This window comes from Anguilla anguilla, chromosome 9 (genome assembly GCF_013347855.1).
Source record: "Anguilla anguilla isolate fAngAng1 chromosome 9, fAngAng1.pri, whole genome shotgun sequence".
NCBI lineage: Eukaryota > Metazoa > Chordata > Actinopteri > Anguilliformes > Anguillidae > Anguilla > Anguilla anguilla.
In genome coordinates, this window is record NC_049209.1 from 5124848 (window position 1) to 5141055 (window position 16208).

Genomic DNA, 16208 nt, shown 5'->3' on the forward strand with positions numbered 1-16208 from the left:
TTGTCATCACCTGCTACGATGAAGATTACTTGTGTACCCTACGTGGGACAAACATTTATTGCCGGGTCTCCGGGAGGATACAATATTAAAATTATTTCACATAGCCTCGCTGGCTGGGTACCCTTTGTTGATTTAAAAGTGTTTGCATTTTCCACAATGGTTTGACAAACCGTAACATGTTCATTTAAAGTTTATGGATTTCCCAGATGTGAGGCAGATCCCTCTGCACTGTCCAACTATATTTATTTGCTTTAGTTAAGAAAAGATAAACCTGAAAAAGATCTGAAGGTTCTTAGTGCAGATCAACGGGATGCTTCTCTTTTTTTGTTGTTTTTTATTTATTTATTTTTTTACAGAAGGTACATATTGGTACATTTAATGCAATTCGCCATATTTGTGTTGGCAATTTGTCTGCTAAAGCCACTTGCAAACTTTTGGTTGATTATAAGCCGGTTATGAAAGAAGACACCTAGCAAAATAAAGTTTTTCATTTTTAAATTCTTTATGTATTTTTTAGATATTATAATGGTGTCTGTTTGTATGTTCATAGTTGTGCAAATGTCACAACTGTTTAATAAAAATAAATACAAACGGGGAAACCTCCCAACTTTATTATATTCGCTTGCTGATTGGTCAATTTTCCACAATGCTCTAGTTGGGACTGCTGATTGGCTTTTAGCGTTCCCTTTCATCCTGAATGGAATCAAGCTGGTCACTGAACGCTATTTGAACGTGAAGCGAGTTGTTCAGCGTACACGTTGCGTTGTTGCCATCAGGGCTGCAATGACATATGGAATTCATAGACTAGCGATGAAAGTTGGATGACTACAAAATACTCTTTAAGCAGTTAACTCTGAAGATGATCGTCGAGAATGTGGAAGCTTTAAAGTCATGGCTTGCCAAACTCCTGGAGCCCATGTGAGTGAATTTAAGTGTAATCTTCGTATAGTTATTATGTATTTATTTATGTTTTTTTATATAGCTAGCTAGCACTGTATATATAGGTTAGCAACATTAGCGATACCAGTATGTTTACTGGTACCCGCAACAGGTTGACGTGTGAGATTAGTGCAGTTTCAGATGTTGAGGACGGAATTATCGTGAAGTAAGTGTATACGAGTGGATTGATAAAAATAATTAACGTGCTCATTTTTCTCTCTTTTTCTGTCAGTGGGCATGATAATTTCACTCTATTAAATACGTAGCTTTGAGTTTCAAAGCAAGGACACTTGACTTTATGTAGTCAGATACTTATATAGCTAATTGTTGAGTTGAATAGATATAGCCACCTGACATCTGGCAGAAAAAAAAGTTTAAGTATTTACATTTTTTGGACATAATACAAATGTCTTGGATGACGAAAACATGTTGCAGGGAAAATGTTTTCAAAAGTTGTTTGTATAAAAATTGTGTGTGTGTGTGTGTGTATATATATATATATATATATATATATATATATATATATATATATATAATGGTTAATGAGATTAAGACCAAAGACTCATGTCTCCTGCTAAGTAAGATGGATCGATTGCCTAGTCTCTGGATGATATAATATTAACATTATTTTACATAGCATAGCTTAGCAGGTTACTTAGCCAACGTAACTGTCAACCTCTTGATTTGGAAAATGTTTGCATATTGTACAATGGTTTGACAGACCATAACATGCTCATTTAAAGTTTATGGAAATTGAACTCCTTTTCCAGATGTGAGGCAGATCCTTCCGCACTGTCCAGCTATGTAATTGCTTTAGTGAAGAAAGACAAACCTGAAGAAGACCTGAAGGCTCTTTGTAAAGATCAGCTGGATGTCTTCTTACAAAAAGGTTGGTAAATGTAATTCACCATATTTATGTTTGCAATTTGCAAAGTCTGTTCTGCAATGGAATTCAATCAGCAATGCTTTTCTCTGTTGTCAACCACAGACTGTGTTTTTTAATGCTTTTCTTTCTCCCCCCCCTCCCCACCCCCCCCCCCCCCCCCCCTCCAATTTCAGAGACTGACAGTTTTGTAGATAAACTCTTTGAATCTTTAACCACCAAAAGCTACTTGGGGACCCCAGTAAAGGAAGTTCTAACCAAGGATACCTCCAAACTTTATGGTGGAAAATATGTGGGGGCGGAGGAGGAGGTATGGAACTCCTTTTTTTTTTTTACAGGAAGGATGCAAATGTTGTGAATTCAGGCAGCAAATCATGACGGGCGGGATGCAGCAGCAAGTCGTATAGCTACCAGGCAGAGGCAATGCTTTCAGAGCGTGCTTGTCGTGCGATCCCCAGACTGAAAACACACCCATTTAAAGTGCACCTTGGCTGATTTTAATACAGTGTTCCAAACATGGGTGTACCATGCTGAATCTGAAATCGTACCCCCTGACCCGGAAGTGGGCACGGAGGGCTGGTTTCTGGTTTTCATTCCAACTTCTGGCCTTGATTACATAATTGGCCGAACATCACAGTTCTTGGTAAGCGCATGCATGACAGCCAAAGACTGTCCTCGTGTCCCTACAGGAAACATTTTATTGTGATCTAATCTAGGAGTGAACCAGTGTTGGTGTATAAAGCCAATTAGCTCATTTAGCCAGGGTAATTTTGTGGAAACAAAAACCTGCATACGCACTGGCCCTCCAGGACCAGAATTGCCCACCCCTGCTCTAACCTCTTTGGTTCCTAATAACAGTGCATTCTCCAATGCATTGCCCTCTTGCGTCTACAATGTTTTATGTTGTAAGGTTACGTATTGACTTCTCCTTTGGTTTGTGACCGAACATCAGCAATGTTTATTGCCTAAACCTGTACGTACATCACTCTTGATAAACGCGTCTGGTGAATTGTAAATGTAATTAGGTGCAAGATCAGGCTTTATGTCACTTGACATCTTCTCTTATGGTACAGTAAACAGTACCGTCTTCTCTCATGTGGTATCTTGTGTGCTAAGGTCGGCCATGTTGACGTCAAGCGTGACGGCGGAAGAAACAGAAGTCCTTTGAGAGTCCACCCCGACTGTAACGGGTCACGGTAAGCCTTTACATGAACCTGGGTGGCTTTTCGTCACTAGCTAATTTCGTCTTTTTATTTCTCCCGTTTGCTATGGCCTATCACATTTTGTAGGCCTTTTATTTATTTGTTGTGAACTCTTAATTTCATCAGTAAATACATTATGCTTATTACAGGTTATTTCTGTTTGATTATTTATTTATTAGTTTTATTTATCGTGGGATGAGATCCTGGAGGTTATAGGATGTTGTAAATGAAATCTTAATTTTAAATAAATGAAGACGTTGCAGTGCTGATTGGTGGATGAAAGTTCTGTTTCTGATTGTGCGGCCTATCAGGACTCGTGAGGACCGGCGAACAGACGAGCGCAAACGGCGGGGTGAGGATCGCTTCAGAAAGAGAGCCGAGCTGCGCAGAGAAGGCCGCGACTGCGCCGCCAACCCCGCCAGCCCCCCCAGCCCCACCAGCCCCCCCAGCCCCGCCAACAGGACCCGCAGTCGCAATAGGAGCTGCAGCCGCATGCGGAGCTGCAGCCGCATTAGAAACTGCAGTCACATTAGGAGCAGCAGTTGCATGAGGAGTCGTAGTCGCAATAAGAGCTGCAGCCCCATTAGGAGCAGCAGTCGCATGTGGAGTCGCCGTCGCAATAGGAGCTGCAGCCGCATGAGTGGCAGTCGCTTTAGGAGCTGCGGCCTCACGAGTAGTCGAAGTCGCATTAGGAGCCGCCGTCGCATTAGAAGCTGCAGCCGCATGCGGAGCCGCAGTCGCATTAGAAGCTGCGACCGCATGAGGAGTCGAAGTCATAATAGGAGCTGCAGACACAGTAGAAGCTGCAGTCGCAATAGGAGCTGCGGTCGCAATAGGAGCTGCGGTCGCAGCAGGAGCAGAAGCAGGGGCAGGACCAGGAGTGGAGACGGGGGAAGCTGGCGAGGCAGAGGTGATGTAACATGCGCTACAGCACATGTATATAATATTACTCAAGTATTACTCCGGCCAGGGTCATGACTACGTATGTGTGCAATTCCGAAAGAATACAACCAGCCATGTCTGTAAACAATGCATTTTTTATGAAATAATAAATATGGGCTCTTTGGAGAGGTGATATTATTAAGCCGCTTTCTATCTGTGTGTGTATCTGTGTGTGTGTGTAAATGTAAATATGGATTTACACAAAGTACTCCTACCATCTCTAAAGGCCAACTTGAAGCTTGAATGCCATTTGATCTGTGTTCTGTGTAGTTACCTGTAGCTTTACTCAGTTTTACTCTGAGGCTGAATAGTATTGCTTGTGGCTTGAATAGGCCTCTGTGCCTGATTGTGTGTGTGTGTGTGTGTGTGTGCTCCACAGAACGTCGGCCAAAGCTTGATGAGCAGCGGAAGGATCCGGAAGGCTCTGCTCCTGCCCCAGGGTCATCGTGTGATCCCCCACAACAGCGACGGTGGCCACGCCCCCAGCGCTCCCCTTGCTCGGGGGGCCCTGTTACCCCCAGCTCTGTTGCCGTAGCGACGCCTGCTCACCTGCCTGACAGCACCACAGAGAGCTGGTTGGGTCCCTGTTCCGATCGCGGTGAGGACAAGTCCCTCCACAAGGGGGCAGCACTGAAGCAGCGTTGTCATGACTACAGTGGTGAGAGAACGACAATTTCTCGATCGGTTAAGGTTGTTAAAAACAAGTTTTTAAGCTTTTCCAGATCCCTCTTCTTTCTTGAATATTACTTATTTCAGCACAATGCAGGTTTTGGCTATACTTTTCAGTGACCCACACTGTCAGGAACACTGTTGATTTCACCTGTTTATTTGATCAACTGAAAAATGTGCCTTTGCTCTAAAGGAATCATTTGCCATATGAAAATAAAGGCATTACTTAGCATTACTTTTACTAATTTAAAGTGCTGGGACGTGAGTTTGGGACATCCTTAATAGTATGTATAGTTATTTCTGGTATAACTTGACCGTACGGGAGTGAGTCACGGAAGGCAAACTAAGAAATTTGCCTGAACTTACCATTAAGCCTGGCTATTTGTGTTTGGGGTGGAGCATTTGACAGAAGCGCACAGGACAGTGGAGTAATCTGGATAATGATCCTTCGTTATGTGTCATGGACTGTCCTGGTTGTTTAAGTGTCTGTTTAGTCCTCTTTTGTAAGCTGGGCTGAAGTGTGTTTGCTGTTATGTTTTACAGCGCGATTCAGATGGGCTGTTTGTGGTCATTTTAAAATTGAGGAACAATTTTTTTCTTCATCCGACTTTAGACAAAGGCTTCGGCGTGCACGGTGACCTTTGCCCCTGTGACCATGGCAACGACCCCTCGGCGGTGGACGACGTGACCTTGCCAGCAGCGATGCCGTTCCCTCCCCCGCCAGGTGCGCCGCCCGCCGGAATGGCCACACCCACCTACGGGCGAGCGCCCGCACTAGACCCCGCCCCCACACCAGGTGGGCCTTCCACTTTCAGCCTGCTCAAATTAAGCTACTCCATCCCCACATCCACCCTTAAAGGGGCAGCTCACCTAAATTAAATTAATTAAAGCCATGTGTCCACTTACCCAGAGTACTATCTGTTCGTCCAGATAGTTCTGCTGGGATTTGACAAGTTCTCTAGATATGCGCTGCAGCTTACCCTGACGTAACGGACCTCAACTAAACACAGTTTTGTGGTGCTCAAAAACGTATGTTCGGAAAACAAAACCTCAACATCACTTTCCAAATATGATGACCCGACATTACTCACGAACATCCACAGACCTTGTGCTCGGTTTCACCGAAAACTATTTTTCGACCAAATATTTTTTCAGTTGGCAGCACAGTAGAGGTAGAGGATGGAAACACACCCAGAAAGGTGTTGGTTAATTTCTTGGTTTCTTCCGTTCCACCCTTGAGCAAGGGTTTTTGAGGCTTACCAAAACTTTGGCACCCATTAGGTGACCTGAAATTGTTTATTAAATATCCACTTAAGCCATGAGCGCCCAACATTATCTGAAAAGGGCCGGTGTGGGTGCAGGTTTTGTATTAGCTCAGCACTGTGACACTTGATTCAGCTAACAAACTGATCATGGTCTTCGTTCAAGACCTTGTTAAGTAGAATCAGGTGCTGTAGTGGGGGGCTAAGACAAAAACCTGCACCCACACCGGCCCTTTTCGGATAAGGTTGGACACACCTGGTTGAAGTTAAGTGTGGGAAGCATGTTAAATTTCAACAAGTATACGGGACTGTTGAACTAATTATTATTTAAATGCTAAGCAGCACGTTGGTTTCATTAAAAGTCTTAAGGGGCGACATAGCTCAGGAGGTTAGAGTGGTTGTCTGGCAGTCGGAGAGTTGCCGGTTCGATCCCCCGCCCTGGGCGTGTTAAAGTGTCCCTGAGCAAGACACCTAACCCCTAATTGCTCCCAACGAGCTGACTGGTACCTTGCATGGCAGCCTCTCACCGTCGGTGTGTGTGAATGGGTGAATGAGAGGCATCAATTGTAAATCGCTTTGAATAAAAGCGCTATATAAATGCAGTCCATTTCCCATTTTACCATTTATCCTGGTGTGGCTGCAGCTCTGTGGGTCTTCTTTAGGCCTCTGGCACAGGTCCAGGTGAGGACAGGATTTACAAGCCGCATGTCAACAGCGAATGGAAATCAGTATCCAAATGCCGCGCAGTGTCGCTGGTACTTCAGCTCATCGTGAAACAAACTGTCATCCTCCCACACTGCAGGTGTTTATCATTTCACTTGGAATGACAGTTAAATGACAGTTTAGATCTTGCGGTAGGCCTATACGTTCCCTCTTTGAGTGTCACACTTTGAAGTGCGTCTGAAATATGTTTGAAATTAGTGGGGGTGGACATCCTGAATCAGATACCAGTGTGAAAAGATACTCTATTCTGCCCCAAGTTGAATGTTTTTTTTTTTTTTATCAAAGTGGAATGTTGGTGTTTGGTGTTGAGTGGAGAGTCATGTGACTGTCTTCACTCACCAGTCACAGGTAGACCTGAATGTGAACTGTGTGTTCAAGCAAAAATACATGGATTAACCGTCAATATTCAAAAATCATTTGTGTTAAGTGATTTTTCTTTTCATTGTTGAAGTCGAGAAGTAATTTTTGTAGGCGAGGAAAGATGTTTTGGTGTAGGAATTTTATGAAGCGAAGATTTAGGTTTTTAAAATGACATTTCGTGTGAAAAATTTGCTTGCAACGCTGGCCTACTGCTTTTCCAGAAGCTGCAGTAACAACCTCTGACCAGATGGAAGCGCTGTTTGCTAACTCTAATCTGCTGTGAGCTCCTCATTTCAAGTAGTACTCTGTTTACTGCATATCATAGCTTGCTATCGGCCATTTATTGCATTTACCTCAGGTTGCTATTGCCCTCAGATATGTCTGATGTGTCCATAACCTTTTTCATATTAATTCAAATATAGATATATGAAAGTGAATTTTTATGACAGGACAGGCTCTCTATTTACTTTGGTGTTATGGCAATGTGTTGCTCTTTTTGTGCAGTTGCCCAGATTGTCATGGACCTCTTTTTTAGGGTTCTTGTTTCTGTTGAGATACGCACTGCCACTTGAGCTCTCTGGATAAGTTCACCTGCCGAATTACCGTAATGGCTCTGCGTTATCCAAGTGAATTAATGTCCCCTCTTTAGCCGCTAACGTCGCCCCCCGGACCGAGCCGAACGTGTCGGTCGCTCATGAAGACGGATCGCGGTGGAGCGGAGAGCAGGAGAGCAGGAAGTGGCCCCTGGGGGCCAACCAGGGCCCTCTGCCCAAAAAGCCATGGATGGACACGTAAGAGGAGCACCTCTCCACCCCTCAAAAAAAGATTAAAAAATTTTTTTGTTGATTGTTTTTTTAATAGACGGGGAAGGTCAACTTCGTCCATATTTGCAATGTGCAATGTTGTGTCGTAGGTTTTTTTTTCGAAAAGCTAGACATATTATAAACTATGATTCAAATGCAGATGGCTTCATGTTTTGTTTGAATGGCTGTTGGTTGCAGCTAACACGGAGGTAACAATTTGTTCCTTTTTTAGGCTAATCTTGAATAACCAGCACAAGCTGACCATGCAGAAGAAGAGTCACTATGGCAACACTAAACTGGAAGTTTGTAAAATCCCCAGGGACCTAAACAACATCACAAAACTGAATGAGCACTTCAGTGCGTTCGGCACTATTGTTAACATTCAGGTACAGCATTTACGAACCCACCTTCTCTTTTCTGTCACTCTTTCTGTTGATAATTATTCTAATATTTCTTACAATTATTTTTTGCTAATAATGAAAAGAATGAACGGAATCAATAGGTACTATTGCTGAGCCTTTTATTTTAACAAATCTTCTTATTTATGCAAAGCCAATTGATGGGTTTGTACAGTTTCAGTGATTGACAGGACATGGTAGATCCCACCCCCTTTGGGGTTCATGAAGCCTGGCTTTCCCACCATTTCCTGCTGTGCATAGATCAGGGCTCTCAAACTCAAATCCGCTGTGTCTTTTGGTTTTTTAATGCGTTCCTGCACCCAGGTGCTTAATCTAAGTCACTGATTGGCTAAAGAGTCTGAACACTTTGGCCGTATCCTAATCAGCATACTTGCCTACTATTGAGTACACAAGTTGTTTGCAACTTGTATGAACTTGCATACTCAATAGTAGGCAAGTGTGCTGATGTGGACACAGCCCATATTTCCAAGCCCTAAAATGGCTGGAAGGAAATGAAAGGAAATCACAAAAAAAAAACCCAGCAGAGACTGCAGCCCTCCAGGACTGGAGTTTGAGACCCATGGCATAGATGAAATAATTGAATACACTTATCGTATCATTATGAGTAACGATTGGAGGAAATATGGTCGGTTCACGGGTAGGACAGTGAAGTGTCTCACGTGCTAAACTAAGGGCGGGGCGCGTCCCCGGTCCAGGTGGCGTTCGGCGGCGACCCGGAGGCGGCCCTGATCCGGTACGCCTCCACCGGCGAGGCCCGACGGGCCGTCAGCAGCACCGAGGCAGTCCTGAAGAACCGCTTCATCCAGGTCCGCTGGCACCGGGACGGCCGCGAACAGGAGCCGCGCGCGCCTCAGGGACAGAGCTACAGCGCCCCCACCGGGCCACCGCATGCCAGCGTCCACAAGGTGAGGGAAGAACGAGCCGGAGGCTGGCTCCAGCACAATTACCGTTCATCCTTTTCACCTGCCGTTAGGCATTCACTTTTTAAACCCTTCGGAAGGGCAGGTTTTTTTTTGGAATGTTCCTTTTTCTAAATTCCGAGACGGTGTTCTAGAACTCCGTTCTTCTCAGTCACCAGCAGGGATTGTGACGTCAGCATTAGAATGTTCGGTTTGGGAACGTTCTAATCACAATCGTTTGTGACCTCGCACCTTAAAGGGGTTAAAATGGCTGAGTCACCCGCTTCGCTTTGTCCCCCAACCTGGACAAAGAGAATTTCACCTGCCCGGCTCAGTCCCCTTTTGATCGAGCGACTGGAGGCTTCGCGTTGGTCCGGTATCCCAGGATGCACTTTATCTGCTATCCCGGGGGTTCCTCTGGCGTTATTGTAATGAAACTGACTCGTCAGTCACCGATACCGTGTGCCGTTTGGCCTGCTGCTGCTGCTGTCGCCTATCAATTTTCCCCTTTGTTTAATAATGTATGAAGTTTCTAATCACCATTTCATTCTACAAAAGAAAAAGAGGCAACAACATGAAAAACTACTAAACTAATCTTCAAAGATCGGGGATTAATGTGATCTTTAATGGCCTGCGGCATCTTGAACGTTTGTTTAAAAAGTGTTAAGATAGTGTGCGTGTATGTCTACATGCATGCATTTTTATGTACTTTATTATGTATTGTCCCTCTTATTTTTTACCTCTAGTTTTTTTTTTTTTTTGTTCTTTTTGGTGGGAATTTTTTTTTCCCTTATCAAAGAGAATATTACATTTTGATAGCTGGCCTTGTTCTCAGGATCTGTGTTTTTGCTTTGTCTCACAGAAGAATTCATGTGGCGGTTTTTCTTTTGATATCGCACTTCTCTTTTTGAACAGAACTTTCTAAAGGCCTTTTGTTTTTGAGGATCATATCAAACCTGGCCTTTGAAATACTGGTTTAATTATTATTTTTTAATATTTTGTGTTGAGGCGTGTTGGGGGGGGGGGGGAATGGTGATTCATAATTTAATGGCTTTTGTAAATTAAATTATGAATCACTGTCTGGTGGCAAATCTGTTGAACGCTCGGCACCAGAATTTTACTTTTGTTGGGAAATGCAGTGGGAGTGCTTTTTGGGTCCAGACTTTGGTCCTTCTTCGTTTCCGTGGTGATTAAGAGGTGATTAAGAAACAGTTTGGCCATGTTGGCTACGTGCGGAGTAAGACTGTAGCCCAGCGAGGTAGCAAACCAACCACTCAGCTCAGCATCTCAGCACCCTCCTCCATTGGCAATCAAACTGCACGTCAGCCATTTTATCGCTGTGACAGGAAGGCTATTTTTATAGCCTTCGATTGGCTGTTATCTCTGGGCGATATTTTGAACGATGTTTGGTGAATGACATAACTCCGCATTTATGACGGCTTGTCGACGGAGCAGACTCGAATGGGAACGCACGTTCGAATGGGTTAACACTAAGGCGGACTTGAGAGAATATTTTTAAGTTTATTGCTTTTTGGTGTGATGCGATGCTTGTTTTACATGATTCACATTTGCTGGTAAAATGACAGAATGCAGACATAGCAGACACCAAAATAAAGGAAGCGATGAAAAACGAGGAGAAGAATGCCAAGCTGCATGTGCATGCGTGTTTCAGATACAGTGTTTATGATTTGATAAAACGCACGTTCGAATGGGTTAACACTGCCTTTTCCGATGTCGATCGCCCATTGAAGTTCACAGGATCGACTGCTTTGGTCTTTTGTGAGAAGGCTCTGCTAGCCTAGCGCAAAGCTAACCTTCGTAAATTTATATTTTGGGAAATGTTCAATGGGGACCTTGCTGGCCGAGCCAAAGCTTCGTCAATCACATCCGTTTCATTGATGTGACTGTGATTGTCCGTAAGAGCGCGTCACAGGAGCACATTCCTTTTCAATAATTCAGTGCGCCTTCCTCACAGAAGGCGAATATGCACTCGGATTACGTCTAAAAGCCACGGAGGCCTTTTGTAAATAACGGTTTGTCTCAAACAGAAGGAAAAAATTTAAATATCCCCCGGTATGGTATCGGCCTTCAGGCCTGTGTGTTGTGTTTCTGACCACCCATGAGAGAGCAGAATTGAAGCCAGATGAAAGTTATGGAAACGGTCCTTTATTTGTGTGATTTGAGAAACCTTGGCCGAAAAGTCCAAAGCCGACTGGGGAAAAGTATAGATTACTCTCAGCCTGATTAGAAGTTTTACGCTGTGTGTCAGTGGTGCCCAATCGTGTGCCTTGGAGGGCAGAGAGTATGCAAGAGGTTTTCATTCCAACCAATCACTACCAGGTGAAGGGATTGGTTGGAATGAAAACCTGCATACTCTTGCTTCTCCATGGTACATGACCATGGCATCACTGCTCTTTATGGTCTTTTGGCAATGGTCTTTCTATATGGTCTTCGTGAGCTGTGTGCTTTTCCAAAGACTGCATTAATGGACAATACAATTTTGAATCTTGAATCTTAGACCACGACGGCTTCTGTGTACCTTCAGAAGACAGCCTACAGTTCTTCCATCATGAAGTCGACACCAAAGACAGTTGGAAAAGTGGCAAGAGCGTTTGAAGCTCAAAAAGCCATGAAGAAGAAACAGGCAAGTGTCTGGAGGACTTTCCCCTCGCCTGCATTTTTATATACATATGAATGAACGCAGCAATGCAGTGTCTACAGACACGGCCATTGGACAGTGCTTTATTCATACAGCGTGCACTGTTCTTTCTTTGTTGTTCACTTTAGGAAGCCCTAAAATTACAACAGGACATGACGAGAGTTAAGCAAAGGATGCTGGAGAAACAGATAGAATGTCAGAAGGTAAGACGGTCACATGGTAAAATACTGTTTTATTGTATGTGCTTGTTTGTGTGTGAGAGTAATGCTGCTAACGCAATGCAGGCAGGTGCTGTACTGAAACCAATTTGAATAGACTGTTCAGAATAATAATTATAGAAGTAAATTAATTAAAGCAAGTTAATTGCAAACAAATTAGTTTTGCCACAGCGAGGTTTTAGTCTTCAAGCATCCTCATTTTAACAGTTTAAGCAGTTATTGTTGTTATTATTACTATTATTATTCTTTAAATATACAACTCTTGTTGTAATTGGAAGTGTTGTGAAACGCGAACGCAGTAACACTCACGGTCTGCAGGGGTTTTGTTTTGCTGCGATGTTAACAACCCCTGCAGGTTCTGATAAGCAGGGTTCTGGTGGCTTCCCTGCAGGTTCTGATAAACAGGGTTCTGGGGGGTTCTGCGCAGGTTCTGATAAACAGGCTGGAGCGGACCCGGGCCGTGGGACCGCAGGAGAGGGCCCAGATCGTGAGGACGCTGAAGGAGCTTTCTGAGAAGATCGGCCGGCTGAAGGAGGCCGTGAGGTCGGCCTCCGTCTCCACGGCGGGTTCTGCGGGGCCCAGTCGCGAGATGCCGGTGAGTCTCCGCTCTGACCCGCGCGCTGGTTCCTCGGGCCGCCAGCGGGGGAAGTGCCCGATGGCGGGAAACGGAACGTGTGAGCATGCGCTCATGTGGAACCAGGGGTAGCCTGAACCGTAAGGCAGCGGTTCCTAACCGTGTTTCTGGAGATCTACCGTCCTGTAGGTTTTCACTCCAGTCCTAACAAAGCACACCTCATTCAACAGCTAGAGCAGGGCCGCCCAACCCTGTTCCTGGAGATCTACTGTCCTGTAGGTCTTCATTTCAACCCTAACAAAGCACACTTCATTCAACAGCTAGAGATCTATTTGAGCTGCTAATTAGTAGAATAATGTGTGCCAAATTAGAGTTGAAATGGAAACCTACAGGACAGTAGATCTTCAGGAACAGGGTTGGGCAGCCCTGCTCTAGCTGTCTAGCTGAATGAGGTGTGCTTTGTTAGGTTTGGAGTGAAAACCTTCAGGATGGTTGATCTCCAGGAACAGGGTCGGGATCCACTGTGTGCTTCATGTTTTGAAAAGGAATTATTGATCACCGGTCTGACCCAGCCCTTCCTGTCCTGTCCCCCCTCCCACACCCTTTCCGAAATTGAGCAGCATTGCCATTGGAGCCATCATTCTTCTATAATAGGTTTCTCTTTGTTTTTTGGGGTTTTTTTTCCAAGGACCTCAACTCTACCTAACTAACATGAGAAAGTAACTGTCCCAAAAAAGGCTGATAAATAAATACTCTGTTTATTCTTAGACCCAGAAGGAGCTGCTGGGTGCCGAGCTCGATGTTCAGAAGAAGCTCATCTCTGGAGAAGACTCGACAGACTTAAAGAAGAAACTCGGCCAGTTGCAGGTGGAGGTGTGTCAGCGTGCGGTTTCTGAGACTGCTAATGTGCTAAACGGCTGCTTTTCGTTCAGTCTGCACCGCGTACTGTACGTCAAATTGGCTGCAATCGCACTGTTCTTTTATTTTATTTCTGTTTTGTTATGGGTGGGAGAGTGAGGCTCAGAGTGGGACAGGAAAATATGTTGTAAAAAAAAAAAGATTTTCAGAAACATTTTTGGCTTTGTAAACTCTTGCGATAATTGAAAACTATTTTGCTATCTGCAGGCTGTGCATCCAAAGGCTACTTAACCAGTCTGCGCGATATTGAGACTCGGGCAATAAGGCGACGGCCAAAGCATTGCTTTTATTTATTTTCCAGCTTAGATATGAAGATAAAATGCTGTGCCTAACAATGTTCACTGCTCCATCTCTGGCAAAACATCTAAATTTTGCCTACAATGTGTATTTAAAAACAAAACCCACGTTTGAGCATCTAAGTAGCTAATTTTTTTCCCAAATTACTCCTGCTCTCACATAGTCCGAATATCTCCCCAATTCCGCCCCCATACCAGGCTGCCCGTTTAGGGCTGGTCCCCGCCGGGGGTAAGGTGTCCTCTACGCAGGACCGTGGCAGGGGACGAGGGCGGGGTGTGGGGGGCCGGGGCGGAGGTCGACACCTGGTGGTGGATCATCGGCCGCAAACGCCCACCGTCCTGGGGGTGACCAATGAGGAGGAGAAGGAGCTGAGGCCTCACTTTGTGGTAAGAGCTGGAAGCTGGATCTGAATTTCTTTTCTTTTCTTTTTCTATTAAAAAAAAAGAAATTAAAATGTGATGTCAGACTTCTCTCTCTCTCTCTCTCGCTCTCTCTCTCTCTCTCTCACTGTCTCTCTCTCTCACTCAGAAATTCGGAGACATTGAGGAGGTGCAGGAGCACAACACTGCCATGACTTTCAGGACCCAGGGTGACATGGAGATCGTAAGTTCTGCAGCGTCAGGTGACCCCATCAGCTGCTTCAGATAGGCCAATCAGGCCAGAGTTTCAACACTTTACATTAACCCTGTAAGGTGTGAGGTCACAAAAATGTGATTGGAATTTTCTTAGCTGAACATTCTAATGCTGATGTAACAATCACTAATGGTTAATGAAAGCAATGGAGCTCTAGAACACTGGCTAAAACATTCTAAAAAAAACTACTCTACAAATGGGTTACCTTTACTCTGTTAAATAAACGTGCAGCTACTATTTTCTTTTTGATAACGCAGTAAGCCTACATCAAGGAGAAAAAAGCAGGTTTTTTTTCCAGGAGAGTTCTGTCCACATGTGATACCCATTTTAGTTTAAAAAGAAATATTTGATCAAAAAACAAAAAAACATTGCATTTTATCTTTTTAGGGGGAAAACCAAGGTGAAAAGTTCAAAGGTCAGACTCTTCAAATCACATGCTACACACCTGAAGTGGCGTCTGAGCCCATGAACCCAAAGGAGGACACTTCAAAGGAGGTGTGCACAGTTCAGTCCTGTTTTTCTTTGAGTCGTTTTCTTTGCTGTAGATTCCTAAGCCTACACGCTTTCTAAAAGGTCTTCTTGCTTCATCTGAACCATATAGTAGCTATTTACAGTGTCGTTTTGTGTTATGGACCTTCAGTGACATGATGCTTGCACCGAAACGTGAAAGAATGTCTCTAGGTGTCGGGTTTCCTTGTGAATGGCCCAAATAATACGCAGTTATACTCACCAGTTCAGCCACACGGTACATTCTGAAAAGTAGGCCTATAGCTTTATCACTTGTTCGGGAGTGGCTCATTGTGAGCGCTGAGCTGGAAAGACTTTTTTAGTTTTTTTAGTCACATCTTTATAAAGATTATCCCAGGCTTTAGTGTAAACTCTGCCCCAGACACAATCTCTCCATTTTGCCCAACTTGTGTTTGCACAGGAGCCCGTCAGCTCCGTCTTACTTCCTGATGAAGATGACGAGGGTGAAGATGACGATGATGATGATGAGGATGAGGAGGACGAGCATGAGAGCCGTTCATGGAGAAGATGAAAGAATGATGATGTTCAGCCTTTGTTTTATTTATGAAAAGACTTATTTTTATGTACAGGTGTATTTAAGTGGAAATTTCCTGAAAACAAGTCTCAGTGTTTGTTTTGAGACTAAAGTATCTAAAATGATAAATATCCAAATGGATCCTGCTTTACTGGTTATTGGGGGGGGGGGGGGGGCGTCAGAGGTGTCTTTGTGTGGGCTTGGCATGTTGCATTGAGTCCAGCAAAATACTCTTCCTTGGTTTAATCTGCATGCACTTGTTTGTACAGAGATTAAAATAAGTGCCAGCTGCATATTTCTATATGTATGCAAAACAATATTTCCATATGGAAGCAATAGATAATTGATAGATTTTTTTATGTTACAAGGTGCCTTTTGAGCTATGTTACGCAATCTGTTTGAATGCAAGTAAAGCAGTGGGTTTCATTTATTTTTATTTAATTTTAATACATTTTATTTATGTTTGTTCAGCCCTTCTTTAAAGAATAAATAGGTTATTACTTAGTGTGTGCTAATTGGGATAGGTTTACATAGCTGACGTGTGTATTAGGATATTTGTGTTTTGATTTAATTTTGTGTTTTATAATATTATGGACACACCTGACTTTTGTTTTTACTTATCAGTTATAACTTTATAACAGTTATAATGTTTGCACGTTGACTTCTTAACTATATTTTTTCCCTTAATTTTTGATTCCAAAAAAAAAAAAAACATTTGAAATGAACCATTCCAAAATATCCAATATAAAACTTGTCTTGGTCTTTG

The 16208-nt window shown here is 43.7% G+C and overlaps 2 protein-coding genes and 1 long non-coding RNA gene across 4 annotated transcripts; all 3 read left to right on the forward strand.

Annotated features, from left to right (window-relative positions):
* The first annotated feature begins 715 nt into the window (after positions 1-715).
* LOC118235820 (RNA-binding protein 27-like) lies at positions 716-3022 on the forward strand. Its single transcript, XM_035433659.1, has 4 exons — positions 716-918; positions 1710-1828; positions 1999-2132; positions 2939-3022. Exons 1-4 carry the CDS (start codon positions 860-862, stop codon positions 3020-3022), a joined length of 396 nt encoding a protein of 131 aa, XP_035289550.1. The 5' UTR covers positions 716-859.
* A 460-nt stretch (positions 3023-3482) lies between these two features.
* Positions 3483-5388, forward strand: LOC118236289. 2 transcript variants are annotated; one of them, XR_004767010.1, is made up of 3 exons: positions 3483-3934; positions 4346-4624; positions 5249-5388. It is a non-coding gene; the product is annotated as an uncharacterized LOC118236289 (long non-coding RNA). The 2 variants fall into 2 exon arrangements; XR_004767011.1 differs by having other exon boundaries at positions 4346-4564.
* A 1245-nt stretch (positions 5389-6633) lies between these two features.
* Positions 6634-15606, forward strand: LOC118235822 (RNA-binding protein 27-like). Its single transcript, XM_035433660.1, has 12 exons — positions 6634-6652; positions 7630-7771; positions 8016-8169; positions 8898-9107; positions 11620-11745; positions 11889-11963; positions 12406-12573; positions 13321-13425; positions 13965-14153; positions 14296-14370; positions 14788-14895; positions 15329-15606. Exons 1-12 carry the CDS (start codon positions 6634-6636, stop codon positions 15437-15439), a joined length of 1482 nt encoding a protein of 493 aa, XP_035289551.1. The 3' UTR covers positions 15440-15606.
* The last annotated feature ends 602 nt before the right edge of the window (positions 15607-16208 follow it).